Source organism: Heterocephalus glaber, unplaced genomic scaffold, assembly GCF_053883595.1.
Source record: "Heterocephalus glaber isolate CG9 unplaced genomic scaffold, H.glaber_assembly_v1.0 deba00000347, whole genome shotgun sequence".
NCBI classification, from domain to species: domain Eukaryota; kingdom Metazoa; phylum Chordata; class Mammalia; order Rodentia; family Bathyergidae; genus Heterocephalus; species Heterocephalus glaber.
The window spans coordinates 41,995,555-42,013,903 of record NW_028258143.1 but is presented as its reverse complement, the minus strand read 5'-3'; the positions used below and the strand labels follow the sequence as shown (position 1 = coordinate 42,013,903).

Genomic DNA, 18,349 nt, shown 5'->3' with positions numbered 1-18,349 from the left:
AAATTTTAAAGTTCTTAAGCAAACTCAATTAGTAATGTTATTAATATCACTTTAATTACTCACATACTAATTAACCAGAGTCTTAAATAGATTGTTTCTAATAATCAGTAAAAATACTTCTCCTTTGTGTAGACCCTCTCCAAGAGCTCTCTATTTTTAGAACTTGTCTGGACAGAAGACAACAAATATGTTGATAAATATGTTTCTTATGTCAACATAATAAATATAATAAAACATGTAAACCTAGGAATCGCTACTTTAATATGTGATGTCATTGTTGTGAAGTACACAATGCTCACACACTGTGGCATTTAGCTTAAAGAAATGATTCAAAAAATGTTTACCACTGTCTTAGTTACTTTTCCCTTTGCTGAGACAAAATGTCCGACACTCAAAGTTAAAGAACAAAAGGTTTATTTGGCTCACAGTTTGTAGAGGTTTCAGTTCATAGTTGGCTGACTCCTAGGTAGGGCGGCATGGCAGGGAGCATCATAGAAGAGAAACAGTTTATGGCAGGCTGAAGAGAGCAAGGCAGCAAGGTAGAAGTGAGGATCCCCTTTGTGTCCCTTTTATACTATCCAGGCTACCCACCCTTAGGGCAGGTAGCACTCACACTCAGAGTGGGGCAGCTTTAGTCCTAGCATCGCACTATTTATCAATGCCAGCATCATACTCTTGATCCCAGCATCTCACACCCTAGATCCAGCCACCTCCAAAGAGCCCCACCTACATGAAGCTTTGGGAGTATATCTAGATACAAACTACAACAACCATTATGCATTTCTAGATTACAGACAATTTCTTCCCTCTTTATCATTATGTATGTCAAATAAATCAGTGTTCAGGTTATTTTTCTTATGAAAACATGAAATGATGACAAATTTTGTGATTCTATTTCAATTTCATGTCTCTGGTTTCCCTGAAATTCAGTATTTTTTTCGTTTTTAGATGAAATTTAAATTTTTGTTCACACTATATAATCTGCTCGTTTTGAATTACTATATTTTAATTCATTTATATAATTGAAATACTTATTAATGCTAACTAGTAATTTTGTTATAAGGTAATAAATTGATAAAATGAATTTTCAATTGAAATACTGAATATTTCTCTCCAAATGGTGCTATGAGACTAGAGGCATAATTTATAAACTGTGTTTCTGAAGACCTAAATATATGATTTTAACTCTTCACCCACACTGAGATAAAAGTGCAACAAAAATAATGGACACATGTTTTTAGTAGATTTCTCCAGAGAGATCTGTAGTATAAGTCCCTGTCTCCATAATTCCCTCAAAAGTGAAGAGAGTAAGTATAAGTGTCTGCCTCCCCTCAAGCCAATTGAATGGAACTCCAAGGGCACCAAAGGAGCTTTAATTTCTCTGAAAAGGATTGGAATATGATTTGTGCCTGGAAAACATGAAGTCTACCTATCTGCTGATGGCTGAGATTGCTGCTTTGAATAAACTGCACTAAACGAAATTAACAGGGCAATGAGTGTGTGTGGGTGTTTTCGTTGAATCACAAATGTGCCACATATAAGGGAAGTGAGGGAGGGAGAGAGACAGATTGCTAATGACAATGAAAAAATGAGTATGGAATGTGGGGGTCATCTTAGATCTGGTCTAAGAGGCTGCCATAAAGCAATAAGAAAACTTCAGCATAGAGAATCTATCACTATAATTAAATGTAATAAGGAACATGTAATAGGGCAGAAGAGAGTGCCAGTAACAGAAGCTCTGGGGAAGAATGAGTAAACTAATTCTTACTAAACCTACAGAGTGTGACATCAACTTGTAATAGTAGTGGTGGCATGAGGACTTTCCTGTTTCATCCTCATTAGTTCTGCTCATTTCCGATGTTCCAAATCTGGAAGGATCAGAAACAACAGGTGGAGAAATGACAATGTCTCTGGCCAGGGATTTAGCTCAGTGGTTTCGCCACCTGCTGTGCAAGAGCAAGGACCCGAGTTCGATCTCCGGTACCAAGAAAAAAGAAATGACAATGTCTTGATTAAGGAGAAAATGTTCAAGGTAGAAAAAACTAAAAATCAACTTCATATTTTTCCTCAACTATAGGGTTCCCTTCTATGCCAGGCCTGGGAAAGAGAAGAAGCAAAAAGCCTTATGGTCAACCCAAGTTCAAAGTTTTCACCATTGTATAAAATTAGAGATTCTAATTTCTGATTAGAGGACTTGAGTTACCTAAGAGAGACTAGAAAAGTTTAGGATTCCACCAGTCTTCATTCAGGAACAGAATAGCAATTTGACCCCCTGAATAAATGAAAAAGGAATGTACAAAACAGGTTAATTTATGATGAAGTCTCACAAGTTATGTTTATTCGGTGTAAGTTATAAGAAGAATCTTACAAGTGACTTACCTTTAAACTCTATATTTCATTGTAGTAGTAATTTACTATGGTGAGGTTACAAAGAAAGAAAAACACAAAACACATTTTTAAATGTACTAATTTCTTCTATGCATAAGGTGCTTATATAAATACATATTTTTATCTCTTCAATGTGTCACAATAACCTAGTCAAAAGGGTACTGATATTAATTGGCCTTAAATAAAATGCAAATAATGAAGAAGTTTTTAAAATTAGACATCTCCAGGGTTTTTTATTTTATTGGAACATTTTAGATACACATAATGATAACATTCATCATAGGGAATTTGTACCTATACATGATATATCATGCTGCTTCTTTTTTTCCCATTCCCTTCCCCTCCCTTCGACTCCTCTTCTCTTCATTTAAAAAAGCTTTGTTTCCATTTTTTCCCCTACTATTCTCTTGTGCTTTCTTTCCTTTCCCCCTCCCCCTTCCCACATCTCATTTTTTATTTGGTTTGGCTTGGTTTTGAATTGAAATCACTATGTGGCCCAGGTTGGCCTCAAACTCATGATTCTCCTGCCTTAGGAGTGTTGGGATTACAAGCATGTGCCACTATAACCAGCCTGACATCTCAATTTTTAAGTGTTAATTGTTCTTTTTAATATATAACACTTTATATATGATCATATAATCATTTATCTTCAATTTCGTTAAAAGTTGAAAATAAATACATTTATATAGCATATTTGCTTTGAGCATTAGTAAGGTATTCCTTTTATAGAAGTTAATTATATGAAACAATTTATTACCAAATATTTTAGGCAATTTATCAAATTAAATTTTACAGCAAAATGAACAATAATTGAGTCAAAAGCCAAGTTTCATGGTTTACTATTTATTCAAAGGAAAATGCCCATTTAGTGGATGAAAAGTAATTTTTTTAAATGAAATTGATGAATTCCCAAAAATATCACCTGTACTTAAGAAAATTCATAGTATATCATATATGTGTCAGATCCAGTTTATCTGAAATAAAAACCTGGTACTATTTTATCCTAAAAGTACACTTTGTGGGTGATGATCTGATGTTTTTTTAACATGATCTCATCAAATAAATTATTTCTAGTCAGCCTGTTATTTGTGCCTGGCCATTTTAGGAAAAAAAAAAAAAAACTTTGACCATTAAAATTAGTATAAATTGTAATTTTATAGTTATTCCAAGAAATCAATCCCATCATTTTATTGGATTTATCCAGTACAGACAGGCAGAGCTATCTTGTGTGGTGTGCGACACAGCCTGTTCTAACATTCTCATCACCTGTCAGAGGCCACACCTCATGGCAGCTATACCTCAACATTGGTATTATATTCCTTGTGTGCCTGAGACATTTTCATCACTATCTCCAATGATTTATTTAAGTTTACTTTGTGTTAATTTGGATATCTATAGTACAATGCATCCAGACCCCAAAACTTAATTACTGCATAAGTGACCCTTCCATTTAAGACTTATTGTTGGGAACCAGAACATGTAACTTAGATCTCACAGTCTCAAGGTCAGTGTTATCTTGCCTGGGGAACAGAGAAGTATGCAAAAGGCTGCATTCTCCCTGGCTATGGGCATGATATTGAGAACTGGCACTCCTGAGGCCAGACAGCATCTGCTGAGGACAGTTGTCCATATACAGGCATTTGGGTGCAGAGAAAATCTAGTTCCTCATTAACTTAATCCTTATCCACCATTCTCTATAGTTGCTGTTCCATGAAACACATGCTACCCATACCCCTGTGCTTCTCACTGGCTAATAAAAGCAGGCCAACCGTGGAGTTTTATTTGAATCTATATGCTAGACTCCTCCCAGTCCCCTCTTTATATCTTGAAAATTGTCTCTGTCTCTTTCCTTTTTATTCCTCATCATTCCCCAAAAAATGTACCTGAGGGACTGATAAGGGGGGCTCTCAGTAACTTATTAGCATTTCCCCTTATAAACCATGAGGATTACTCACTACATATCTTTAAAACACTAGTCATAAAATACACTTAAGGAAGTAACACACTCACTCTAATGAATAAAGATGTCTTAAAGTATATTATACAGTACCAGATAGCAAAGACTTCTCTAAGACACAATGATAACAGCAATGGTATAGGAAATGATTATATATTAAAGTAAGATAATCTATTCAATTTAATTATTTTGGGTTCAAAATACCATAAGGCACCTTGTGTCTGGCTTTTTATTCTTTAAAATAGAAATGATTTCATGGACATTAGGCTATGTTCACAAAAATCTACTCATGATCCTTCTACTAATATTTCAAATATTTAAATACAGACTCAGATTATATTTCAGTACAGTGAATGAATATCATTCCATGCATATTTTTCCTGTCTAGACGCTAAATTATTATATAGAAAGTAAATTGCAGTACTATCTAAATCAGGAAGAATTCTCTAAATTAATATAAGTATTACTCCTATATTGATATGTATGTTTTTGTGATAGACACAGAAATCACACCACAGGTTTGGTAGATGCAGACAAGGGTCTGCTGCTATATTTACTAAAGCACACAGTAGAAATAAAAATGACAACATAGGGAAATTTGTCTACAGAACAAAGGTCTAGTCTTTTAGCAGTCTTTTCTTTAATCTTCAGATACATCAAAAGAGATCTTTAAGAGAATGAAAACATTAGCCACAATTGTGAAAAGATACTTGGACAATGTAAAACCAACAAATGACTCATATCCATAATAATATTAAAAAATTCTATAAATTCATAAGAAAAAAGGCAATTTAAAAAACTATACAACTTTGATGGGCACTTGTATAAAAGGATATCAAAATGTCCAAAAAGCATGTGCAATGCTGCTCATGTTTACTGGTAATCAAGAAATATAAACTAAAAACAATGAGATATTACTATACATGTTACCAGATGGCTAACATTAAAAGTGCCATTATGTTTCTATAAGCCAATATAAAATTATCACGTTACTAAGGATGTAAAACAATATAGCTCTAATGCTATGTTCTAATGTTTTCCAATTTTGAAAAACTATTTGGTGTTATCTACTAATGTTGAAAATATGCATATCTAGGAGTCTGTAATAAGTAATTTAATTCCTAGGTATAAGAAGTTTATAAATACACCAAAGGATATATATAAAAATGCTCACAGTAACCTTATTCATAATAGCTCCTAATTTTATATGTGCCAAAATGCATGTACGGTATATAGCACATTAACATACTGTGCAATAGTGAAAATGAATAAACTAAAGCTCTATCCAACACCATTGGTAAATTCCACAAATAGAATATTGAGCAATAAATGCCTCTTGGAGTATTTCATCTGTATAAAGTTCAAAAACAAACAACCCCACCCCCCAGGGTAATAAAACAGACCAGAAATCTTTCTGAGGAGCAGGGAGAGTAGTGTCTGAGATTGAGCACAGAAGGAGATTCTGGAGTGCCAGCCCAGGTGGTGGCTACACAGATGTTTCTGAATTACAGTTCAGTGCATTGTACATTTATGTTTCTATGTTTTAACACTTGTGAGTACTAGTCTTACACTACACAATAAAATAAATTTAAGTAAAACATTTTGATATTCTTATATATCACCAGATTGGAAGTTAAAAAAGGAACAAAAAGCCATTGCCTATCAAAAATTTGCTTCGTAAAATCATCTTTTCCATATTTGCTTCATTTCTGCTAAACTATTTGCATAATTTAGGATCTAAGCCCAGGAAAATCAATGCCTAATTCTAGGGTTGTGCCACATTACAGCACCTTCAGCCACATTTTAAATACTAGTTTAACACAGTCAGTGCCTTTTAGATTTATTTCTACTATTTATAGATTAGCTAATTGTACTTGGCATAATCCTACTATCTTTTTTTGTTACACTCTTTGCTGGGAAGGTGAAGAAAAAAATCAACATTAAATTGTTCTGAATTTTACTCATTATCTCTATTTTCACTGACTTCAAGATCATGCTTCAAGATGATAAATTTTTAAAAGTTCATTTATGTTGCCTCTTGAAAATACAATTTCAAATAAAATGGTCAGATATTGCTTTCAGTATACAAATCTCACATGGCCTCACTATGCAGGATATCAAATCCAAAATCAAGAAGGATAGTGTATTGGTCAGTTTTCATCACTAAGACCAAATATCCAACGTACGCAACTTGAAGGAGAAAGGGGGGTTTTTTGCTCACTGTTCAGGGGATTCAGTCCATATTTGGCTATCTCCAAGGTGGAAAGATTATGGTAGTAAGGTATGGTAGATCAAAGCTGCTTAGTTCATGGCACTGGGGAGCAGAACATGGGAACAGTGCCGGTGAAAAGAGACCAGAGACCAGATACAGTATCAAAGGTCACACCTCCGTGACCCACCCAGACACCCCAAAGTGTGCTTTACTGATCTTCTGGGAGGCTTCCAAACTAATGAAGTTGACAAGATTAACTATCAGATGATGTTTAGAATTTGGTTTCAGTATCAGCATATGACTGAGTACTTGATTATCAAGGCAAATGAAATAACTATGGGATATAGATTAAGGCAAATGATTAGCCCTAAAGAAACTGAAAAAGTGAAATGTTTTTCATGCTGATTAGAGACCAGTAAGGTGCCAGAAAGTTGTCCCTGATAAAACAGATCTTAGGTCTAACATCAACAATGATACTTAGTAGTTAGAGAATAAAGGAGGCAGTTGGATTAAAAAATAGTGGCTGACACATTAAAAGGAGAATCTGGGCCACTTGACTTATTTCTAACTTTCACCAAAAGAAGAGTGAGATATTAAAATCATCTGGGATTATTATTTTAAATACAATTCCCTAGAGAAACTCCCAAGATTAATTAAATAAAAGTCTTTGAAGGTAAGACCTGGTATCAATCTCTTTTTTTAAAGTTCCTGGGCTTAATCTAATGTGGAACATAGTTTGACAAGTATTGTTCTAGAGCACTGCTTGCCAAATTTTAAGATGCATATACATTACTTAAGAGCATTATTAACACAGAGATTCTGATTCAAGAGGTCTGGGATGGAACCTGAGATTCTACATTTTTAACAAGCTCAAATGTGATGATGCCAGTATTTCTGGTTCATGGACCATACACTGAATAACAAAGTTTCTAGAATAGCAGACATCAACCATGCTGCACAAAAGAATCACCTGGGATACTTCTTTTTCTAATATTCATGTTTGGGCCCCAGGCACGGAGACTGGATTATCATGGGTGTTGGGCATTAATATGATTTTAGAATTCTCAAGTGCAGTCAGTATCTAGAATGACTGTTCTAGAAAAACACTCACTTTTTTCCTATCTGGAACACAATACCAGACACCCACAACTTAAATGAGGAAAAGTTTATTTTGGCTCGCGGTTAGTCTATGGTCTGCTGACTCCAAAGCAGAATAGCATGGCCATGGAGCATAGGAGAGGAAATTTGCTCACCTCATTGTGACCAGGAAGCAAAACAAGAAGGGAGGAGCCAGGCATGAAGACAGACCCTTCCAAGTACATCATGACCCCAGTGACCTACCTTGTCAGTCTAGGCCTCACCTCCAACCAGCAAGTCAGCTACATTGCCCCTAGGATTTAATCGCCTTCCGAAAGACCAATCTATGAGGGCATGAACGCTTTGGGGGAAATTCTTGATCTAAACCATAACACTGACATAATGCATCCAGCCTCAGGAAAAAAAGAAAAAGAAGGTAGAGGCAGAGGAAATAAGCAAATAATGATAAACATAACTTGTTTACAAAACAATTCTGATATGTTAATATATTTTCTCAAATACTAGAAGATGATAAAGAGTCACCATTAAAGCTTAATCCAAAGGTAATCCATTCTTAGAGTCTTAACAGGTAGTCTTTACTAACTATATTGAAATGGAACTAGACTAACAAAAAATTCTGCACAACTATCTACTATAATCTCAAATTCTACCTCGTTACACAGAAAATACCTGATGATGTGAGAGACGGTACATCTTCTACTCTCTGCCCAAGGACTCATAGACAACCGTTCCTTCCATCATGAAGAGATAGGATACCCACCATGCTTTCTTCTATGTGCTACCTCAACAACCATTCTACCCTGGCAGAAGTACACAAGTACATGTATTTGGAGAAGTTCAATATCAATAAATATACACAATAATGGACACAAAGAACTTACTGGTAGCAGCTTCTTAGGCAATCTTAACACATACCTGGATAAATATAGCAGTTATACCCTGCCTAGTTCAAAAATAAGCAAAAACAAAAATATCAGGAGTCTGTAAAAATAATACAAATCAATGGAGAGTAAAAATAATCTTCACAGACTAAAGTGAGTTCATAGGTCTGAAAGTTATCTATCTTAGTAAAAAAAAAAAAAAAAGGACATGTCCAGAAATAGCTGTGGATCCTCAGTAGACTATAAAACATGGATTCCATCAAGTAGAAAAACAAACTAATTAAGAAAAACCAGGAGGAAATGTAAGGAAAATAAGATAAGAAATTCAAGAAAACTAAAAATACAACAGCAAAATTAAAACTATCTTAGAAGTAATTAATTGTACAGCTGATAACTGCAGATAATCAAAAGGTAATATGAAAGACTAACTTTAATGGAGGAAAAGTTCAAAGAGCAGACTTTGGAAATCCAAAATACAGGTTATAATATTCTCAGTGAAGACATCAAACCAAATGCGACAGAATCAGATCTAATAGGAAAATGTTCCCTAGGTGGAAAAATATCAGAGTGTACAGATTGAGAATGCTTTTAATAACCTACCATTAGATTTATCTCAGCAAGTTGTCTTAATTAAGAGGACACAGAAAAAATATCTAAGCATTCAGGTTTAAAAGACGTAAATCTAAAAGAAAAAATATAGAAATTAGATTTCTCTTCCACTCTTAATAAAAAATGAATATTGAACTTTAAAAATCTACTAAATTTTAGTGCTCCCTTTGGCAGCACATATACTAAAAAAATCTACAGAATTTTAAAAGTGAAATCGTTACCCCTTCATTAACTTGCATATGTATTTAAATTACTTCATATCTAAATGACAAAAGGGATTGCGTGGGTTTGAGGAAAGCCGAGGAACTATTTAAAATTGGACAGATTCTATCATGTTTAAAAAGTGCTGAGAACAATCCAGTTGAAAGGATGAGGTCCATTCATTTATAAATTGTGAACATTTCCAGAAATGATGGACAATAATAGAAAATAGTTCTTGATTTATTAAGAAAAAATAGAGGATTGTTGAGATACAGGCCTATAGACTTATATGTTAATAGAAGGAAAGTTAAATGAGTTCTTTTGGATTGCGTATTTTCTCTTTTAGGTAGATTCTACTAGGTGATGGTGGAAAAGTGAAATTTCAGAGAATGGTGAATAAGGCTGAAAAATAATTACATAAAAACCAAGAAAATGCAGTAAAATTGAAAGGAGTGTTTAAGATTCATTTGGATCATGAATTTATAATGGTTACAATCTGCCAGTTGAATGACTACTTTCAGCACATTGTATCTACTTGACAAGGCAAGGACAAAACAGGGGCATGGAGGAACCCCAACTTAAGTATAGTTTTTTGGGGGGATATAAAGTATGAATAAAACTGAACAGAAGACCTACGGTACTTAGAATACTGGCAAGGTATTAATGAAATTACTGGTTAGGAAATCAGAATAAGTGACAGCAAAAAAATAATAACATAAGAAAAAGTAGAGAAGTCAAGTAGTCACAAGAAAGCAAGAAGGAGAGAAGCTACCCTCAGAGACATAGGTAAGTGGATTAGTGACCTCAGGTAGAAAAATTATGATGATTAGGTAAGCTAAGTTCAGTGACAGAGATAGTCATAAGACATGGGAAGATCAAGGAGTAGAAAGTTAAATTCTTGGTTATATCATGTATATGGGTTCTCATGATGCTCAGAAATTATTAAAAACTATAAAAATATATATTTTGGTATTCTACATACACTTTCAAAGAATGCTCAAAATAGAACATTCAAGTCCAAGGTGAAATGTGGACAGCATCAGCAATAATGTAAATGGAAACTTAATAAAGGCATTTTGCCTTGGATATTTTAAACTACTTAAGGAAAGACCATTGTTTATTCAAATTATCAGAAGCATGTACAACTAAGCTTTACTATTTAATGGTATTACCTATATCATAAAACTAAATCAATTTTCAATTTCACAAAGCAGATACATAAATTAAAAACAAAGATCAAGCTTTCTCTCTTCCTCTTCTCCCCATCTGCCCAAAATCTTATAAAAGTATAACCAATTTTATGAATAGCAGGTATTACTAATAATTATGGAATACAGAAGTATGTTATTACAATCATAAATTTATTAAAACAAGAAGAATGATACTTACCAAAAGAAGGTGACTCCCTTCCATCCTCTAATCCTGAATCTCTCTCTCTGTCTCTCTTTCTGTGTTTATGACCACGATGCCTGTGACGTCGATGGCTTTTTCTTCCTCCCAGGGGCACATGAACACCAATAAATAGTGTTCGATGACCTTCATCAGGAAGTAAATGTACACATTAAACTTCATATTATTTCAGAGTGCAAAAAGTGATGATTTACATGTTAATGAATTCAACAATTCAAGTCAGTCAAGCAAATTGTTTTTGAGTGTTTATGACATGTAAATCTTAGGACTTTGCACTATATTTTACCATTATACCTAAGTAAGAATACCACAAATCTATCACAAACATTTTAATACAAATATTTCATTTTATATTTTATAATAATTAATTTATTAACTGTCCTAATCATTTCTGTCTATTCCTCATACTTTAATTATACTCTTTTCATTAGAAAAAAAACGCTTTGCCTTCTTCCTATATTCAACTGTGTTATCTCACCAATTCTCTTCCCTTAGGGTTAGGGTAAGGGTCAATTGTATAAAATAATTGCTATTTCTAATAAAACAGATTTAATTGATGACTCATGTCAAATTCCATTCCACCTATAGTGTATGATCTCACTGACAACTCTCTTCTCACTTACTTCTCTGTTCATCCTCATCCTTTGTTTAATTCACATTAGTTTTCTTGTGCTCATTCTTATTCTATTTATCCATTCAAGATTGGGATCTGAAGGACTCAGTCCTTGGCCTCATGATTTCAACTACTATGCACAGGCTCTAAAATCTACATCTTGATGCTGGAATTCGCTCTAAAACTGCCAACCTACATGTCCCCCTATCTAGTAGACATATTCACCTAGACAGTCTCCCTACAGGATGTCACATTCAGCATGTTTCTGGAACTCAGCCTTTCCTTTGTGCTCCAAGTATCAACTACCTATCGTATCCCAGTGAATGCACCATCCATCTAAGCCTCTCAAACCCCATGTAAATTATCACCAGATCCTGACTCCCAAATATCTCTTGAAATATTATGCTCTATGGGTGCTATCTTAGTTTGGATGCTCATCATCTCTTAACAAGACTATTAAAACATCCTCCTTACTGGCATTTGTTTTGTTTTTGATTAACTTCAATCTTGTCGCACCTCTTGTATATATCCTGAAAACCCATATCTTTATTTTATAAAGTAAATCGGTGTTATTGCCTTGCTTTAAATTTGATTACTCTCTGTTAGCAATAGAATAAAATTTTTAATTATCTAAATATTTTAAATATTTAAATAAAATGCCTTAATATTTTAGATATTTAAATAAAATATCTAAATATTTTAGTGCTCCAAACAATATTTGATCTCTTCCTATTTCTCCAGCCAGGCTTCTAACACTAATTCACACACTACAATTCTGTTTGTGTTTCTGTATCCCTAAACAGTCAGATGTTCTCAAGTTCCTCTTTTTTTTTTTTTTCACTTGATGCTGTTCTATGGGACTAGGGATTAGCAAATATAACTTGGTAGAAAGGCAGGGTATCACATGCAAGACTTCAGCTGGATAGCTAACTACAGAACCCAGGATGAAGGGGCCTGATAAACCAGGCGACAAAAAACTTCAAGTAGCTAGAGATCCCAAGGGAACTGAGAAAAAAGCTTCACTGAAAGCAACAAGGTAGCATTGCAGCTGGGTGTGCAGGAAGAATTGTAAAAATTCAGAGGATGTGACCTTTGGGATACCAGTAGGCTCTAGTATGTAGCCAGGCAAACAAGTTGCTACACATGCTTATGTATTTACCATCATATGCTCATTTACCACTTGCAGATCTTCTTCTTTTTTTTGTTTTGTTTATTTTGCTTAAATTCTTTTATTGGTACATTTAGGTATACAATATGTTTACATTTATCATTGGGTGCTTGTACCTGTACATGATGTATTTTAGTTCTTATTTTTTCCCCATTCCCGGTGCTCCCTTCACCCTCTCCACACTTCCCTATTTGCACATCTTCTTTGATGAGGTATCCTGATCTTTTCCCATTTAGTAATTTGGTTGTTTTCTTATCAATGAATTTTAAGAGTTCTTTGCATATTTTGGATATAAGACATCTTAGTTCAGGTTACTATAACAAAGTACTATAGGATGACTTAGAAAATGTAAATTTATATCTTCCAGTTATGGAGGATCAGAAGTCCAAGACTGAGGGCTCTTTTCTTGGTTTGCAGATGGATGCCTTATTGCTGTATTTTCACAAGACAGAAAAAGAGATCATATCTGTTTTAAGGGCACTAATCCCATTCACAAGGATTCTACCATCATGAATTAATTCTCTCTCAAATTAATTCTCACTTCCACATACCATCATATTGAGGATTAGAACTTCAACATATGAACTCTGAAGGAGACATAAACATTTAATCCATAGCATTCTGCCTCTAGCAAAATCCAAGGTCACTTAGATTTTCTTTTATCTTTCAGAAATTATATAATTTTGTGTTTTACATTTAGTCTATGATCTACTTTGAACTATTTTTATGAAAAATATAAGGTCTGAAGCTAGATTCTTACATAAATAAATACTCATTATGTATAAACTCTAATCTAAATACCTAATGCATTTATTCAGTATTTATCTAAATGAATTGAAAAATCTATGTCCACATAAAAACCTGCACACAAATACCTATAGCAATTTTATTCACAATTGTCAAAAATGGGAAATAATCATGAGACTGTTCAATATGTAAGTCAATAAGCTATGATACATCCATATAAAGGAGTATTATTCAACAGTAAAATAAATGAGCTATCAGCCACAAGAAAACATAGAGAAACCTTAAGTGAATATTGTTAAAAGTGAAAGACAGTCTTAAAATGCTACATGCCTTATGAGTCCAACTATACAACATCCTGGAAAAAGTAAAACTCTACAGGCAGTAAGTAAATGCCACAGTAAATGCCAGTAGATGCCAAAAGTACAGGGGGAGGTTAGGATGAAAAAAACAGAGCACAGGGCACTTTTATGGAAGTTAAATTGTCATGTATAATACTATAAAGGTGGATACATGTCATTATACATTTTGTCAAGCCCATAGGACTATACAACACAAAGTGAGCGCCAATGTATATTATGGACTTTAAATTAATAATAATCTATTAATATTGGTTCAATAGTGACAAATCTACTGCACTAATAAAATATTAGCAATATGAGGAATTGTGCAGTGCGATAAGGATAGGGCATATATGGAAATTCTTCATATTTTCTGTGCAGTTTCTCTGTAAATCCAAAATTATTCTCAAAAATAAAGCCTATTTTTTAAAAAAGAAATTTATTTATAAGGAATCAATGGTATAGACAAATAAGGGAAGACTTATGTAAGCAAGTAAATTGAATATGAGAGAATTGTATGATTCTTTTATGAAACCAATAATATAATACATCAAAAAATATATTACTCTCTCACTATGGATTGAATGTTTTGCCTACCCCAAGTTTATATGTTGAAGGCTTAATGCTGATTGTAACTATAGTAGGAAGCAGGGCCTTTGTAGAGGAAATTAAGGTTAAACAAAGTCATAAGGTGGCTTGCATGCAATTAGTATTATTAAAATAAGAGACATTAAAGAGCTCCAATGATTACTTTCTCTCTGAACACATTGATTTACTGTGAGGATGTGGTGAGATAACTACTGTAAGGATGTGGTGAAAAGGCCTCAAACCCAACCTACTTTGACAGCACTTTGATCTTGGATATAATAGCACCAAAAGAAAAAATTAAAACTTAATTTCTGTTGTTTAAACCACCTGGCTTGTGGTATCTTGTTACTGCAGCACCCAGACAGCTAATACAGAAAGGAATGCCTAAACCAAATTTTTATATTACTATTGCTTCAGAAGACACATTATTAATGTTGCAAGATTTCATAAATAGCCAATGCATATCATTTAGGCTGACAGTGTTTCTTTTAAAAGAATAAATGAATTCCACAGTAATGAATTTGACTCCTTTAGTAGCTATGTTCCTACTTAAATTATGTAATTTTTTCTTTATGAAAAACAAAAACAAAGTATCTTTGTGAGTCAGGGTCAAAATACTTGCAAATTCTATCAAGATTGGAAATATATGGCATTCTTCTAGTGCTAGAAGAAAATCTGAATATATATACAATATATAATATATTGAAATAATTCTGAAAATAATTACAGAACAATTATCTCAAAAACTGCAAGCTGAAAAAATAGTTTCTATATTTAAGTTTCTATTCTGTCTGGATCCAGGAAGACAAGTGAAAACTAGTAATTGGTTCAACTGCTTATACATCATTAAAATGCAAAAAAGGCCTTTTATCAATAAGAAAGACTCAATTTTAGACAAGTAAAGGAAAAGTAAATTAATATCTATGTATATCTGGTCCTACTTGTTATTTTATTTACCACAATGTTATGTTATGTGGGAAAATACAGAGTAGTAATTTAAAAACATGATCTCAATGTTTGAGTCAAATACTTGCATGCAAATCTTGTCTCTGCCAGGTATATTTATGCAACTTTGAAAAAAATTACTTTTGTCTTTCTCAACCAATTACCTCATCAATAAAATGAAATTGTAGTGCCTATATCATTCAGAAAGTGCTTTTTTATCATTCATAAAACAAGAGATTCAAAAAGTTTTCATATTTCAAGTCCCACAACTGACGGGTCTACTCAGCTCCCTTTTCAGTTTAATAAGAAAAACAGCACAAACCGTGTTGAAAAGTAACCAGTTTACACCTCTCAAGTGTTGAGGAAGAAAGTGTTGAGAGCACTGGAAGCAAAGTAAACATCACTCAGAGAGAAGACTGTCCACCTGAATCTGGAATATCGGCTGCCCTCCTATAACTCTTTCTTGGTGGCATTTTCTCCAGTCAAGATAGAGATAGAACCTGTCAAAATTAGCACTGTCCCTGTGATTGCACACTGTCCATTCTCAACTATAGCTAAAGTGTGAGGGGTACAGGAAGACACAATGTAGTGTGATTTTAAAATAAAATGATGAGAGAAATTGTAAAGGACAAAAGAGAGGTCAGAAAAGATTAAGAGGTAGGCAGAATGCAGATGGACAGAAAATTATAAAAAGACAAGCAAACTTATAGAAAGGAAAAATATGAGCAGAAAGAAACAAGTGGATAAGTTTTATAGGAATAAAAGAGACACAGCAAATATGGTAATAATGATTATAGGTGACACCTTTATTTTATCAATTATTTTTACAGGATATTTAGTGTGTGTAAAAGTGCAAGCTAGTACAAGTAATCTTTGTTCTCCTGTTTCTTCCCAAATACTGAAACTCTTCCTGTGAACCAAAAAATCCATTCTCCAACTGTTCCCTATGGTTTTTCTTTTGTTGTTGTTCAAACAAAAACCTCTTTCTCTGGAGGACACTGCTTCTCCTCCAACCTTCCAGTAATGGCTCTTTCTCTCCAAATTCTCATGCAAAAAGATACAGGAGTCTTTCTTTTCCTACTGCCACTGATTGGAGGACTGGAATAGGTAAGGTTTTTCTTTGTTCCACTCTCATCAGATCATTTCTGTCCACTGTCCCTGAAGTCTGTCAGATTTAAATTTCATAGTAGATTCTATAACTCACTACACTTTACTTCATGTTTGCTGTTATCTACGAAGGTCCAGAGAATTGCCTCTCCTCAAAGATTTGAGCTCCTTGCTTAGTGTCATTCTTTTCAGTTTTTTTCCTCCCTTCATTTGTGAGATTTCAAGGCACAGTTCCTTGAATTTTTATCTCACAATGATCTTGTCATCCTAGCTCTTTCATTGGTAGTAATTTCAACACCTCTGTCATCTAAATTTTATACATCACATCACCTCCTTTCTTTAGAATTCATTCCTTTCTTTGGAATTCTTTAGAATTCATTCCCTGTGGTAGAATTCATTCCCTGACCTCAAATATCCTTCAGTCCTACTAAGAACTCATAAGATCAAGAATATGTTGAGTCTGAAGCTTAATCAATAGTGGAAATCCTCCTTAAGAAAATGATTACAAAATTGTGAATAAAAAAGCATGTATGAAAGTAAATATTTAGACTGAGAAAAGATGATACAACCTACACATTTTAGAAATCTATACATGAAACAGCATCACATAATCCAGGAAAAAACAATGTTCTTATTAACTCTCTACAACTACCTTATTATATTTTCAAAAGCTTAAATTGTAAGTATCTTCACTTCTCCAGGCCTTTTGCAAGTCCCTGGGGCAGAAGGGGTGTGTGTGTGTGTGTGTGTGTGTGTGTGTGTGTGTGTGTGTGTGTTGTGTTCTCAAGAGACATATTTTAGCAAAATACATTTAAGTAAGATATATCAACCATTATTGCCTAAAACCATGGTTTCTTTTATTCCCCATTACATAACGGGAGCAGTCTAGTATCTATGAATATTTTGGGTAGCTAAGAAGAAATAGAGTTAGAGATACATTCAGTTTAAGTTTACAGGATTTGATTCACAGTCACTTCTGCATGTAATAAATTATTATTAGCTCTCCTACAAATAGTATTTAGAAAGAGTATCCACTGTGCCAAACTGATCTGATGTTATAATACAAAGGTACAAGGCTGGAAGTGGTATCACAAAACAAAGATGCATCACAGTCTGCCTAGCATGAGAAGTACACAGGTAGCAAAGAAGAAGCACAGCTTAAGTTCAAAATCAAAAGTCAGTCACTAGAAACTTTTCCAAATCATATAGATCATGTACACAAGAAGTTTGATAGAAGTTACATTGAATTTTAAGACAACTCTGAAATTTTTCACTAAATTGTAAAAATGAAGGAAATCTTTCCAGACCATCATTAATAAAAAATAAATTTTAATGACTCATAATAGGGTAAAGTTATTTTTCCATATTTTCAACAGATAATATTACATAATTATTAGCATAGAGGAAAAAAAGTACAGAAAAAGTATTACACAGATATGAGACATATAGTTAATTAAATATGTAGTTTTCCAAATTCCATGATCTTGTGCTATTTCTCAGTTACAAATTAGTATTTGTTTTAATTTTTTCTCATTTTACTTTATTGTATTTTATTTTTTTAAATTCTTTCATTGGTACATTGCAGGTATACAACACAATTACATTTCTCATTGGGAATTGTACCTTTACATAATGCATCTTGGTTCTGATTTTTTTCCCCATTCCTAGCCCTCCCTTCATGCCCTCCAGCCTTCCCTATTTACAAAGACTTTATTTCCATTTTTTCCATTTCTCAGCATTTTTCCTTTCCCTTCTTTCCTTTCCCCTGCCCCTCCCACTACCCCTACCCCTTTGGACCTTTTCTTCCTATTTTACATTATCGATTATTCATTCTAATCATTGGTACATTTTAGGTATACAATATAATGACATTCATCATTGGAAATTTGCCCCTTTACATAGTCTCTCTTGGTTCTTATTTTTCACCCTTGCCCAGCCCTCCCTTCAACCACTCCAGTCCTCCCTATTTACAAAGCTTTTGCTCCTATTTTTCCATTTTCTCATATTAATCCCATTCCCTTCTCTCCTTTCCCCTAGCCCTTCCACTTCCTTCCCCTTTGCCCCTTTGCTTCCTATTTCACATTACC

At 33.7% G+C, this 18,349-nt stretch overlaps 1 protein-coding gene across 20 annotated transcripts in view; it reads right to left on the bottom strand.

The window, feature by feature from the left end:
- Positions 1-18,349, bottom strand: part of Slc4a10 (solute carrier family 4 member 10) — a 308,057-nt gene that overhangs the window by 119,714 nt on the left and 169,994 nt on the right. For all 20 annotated transcript variants that reach the window (XM_087199463.1, XM_087199486.1, XM_087199461.1 and 17 more), the window contains one exon: positions 10,736-10,882. In XM_087199463.1, coding sequence (XP_087055589.1) covers positions 10,736-10,882 — 147 coding nt within the window. The remainder of the gene's footprint in view (positions 1-10,735; positions 10,883-18,349) is intronic.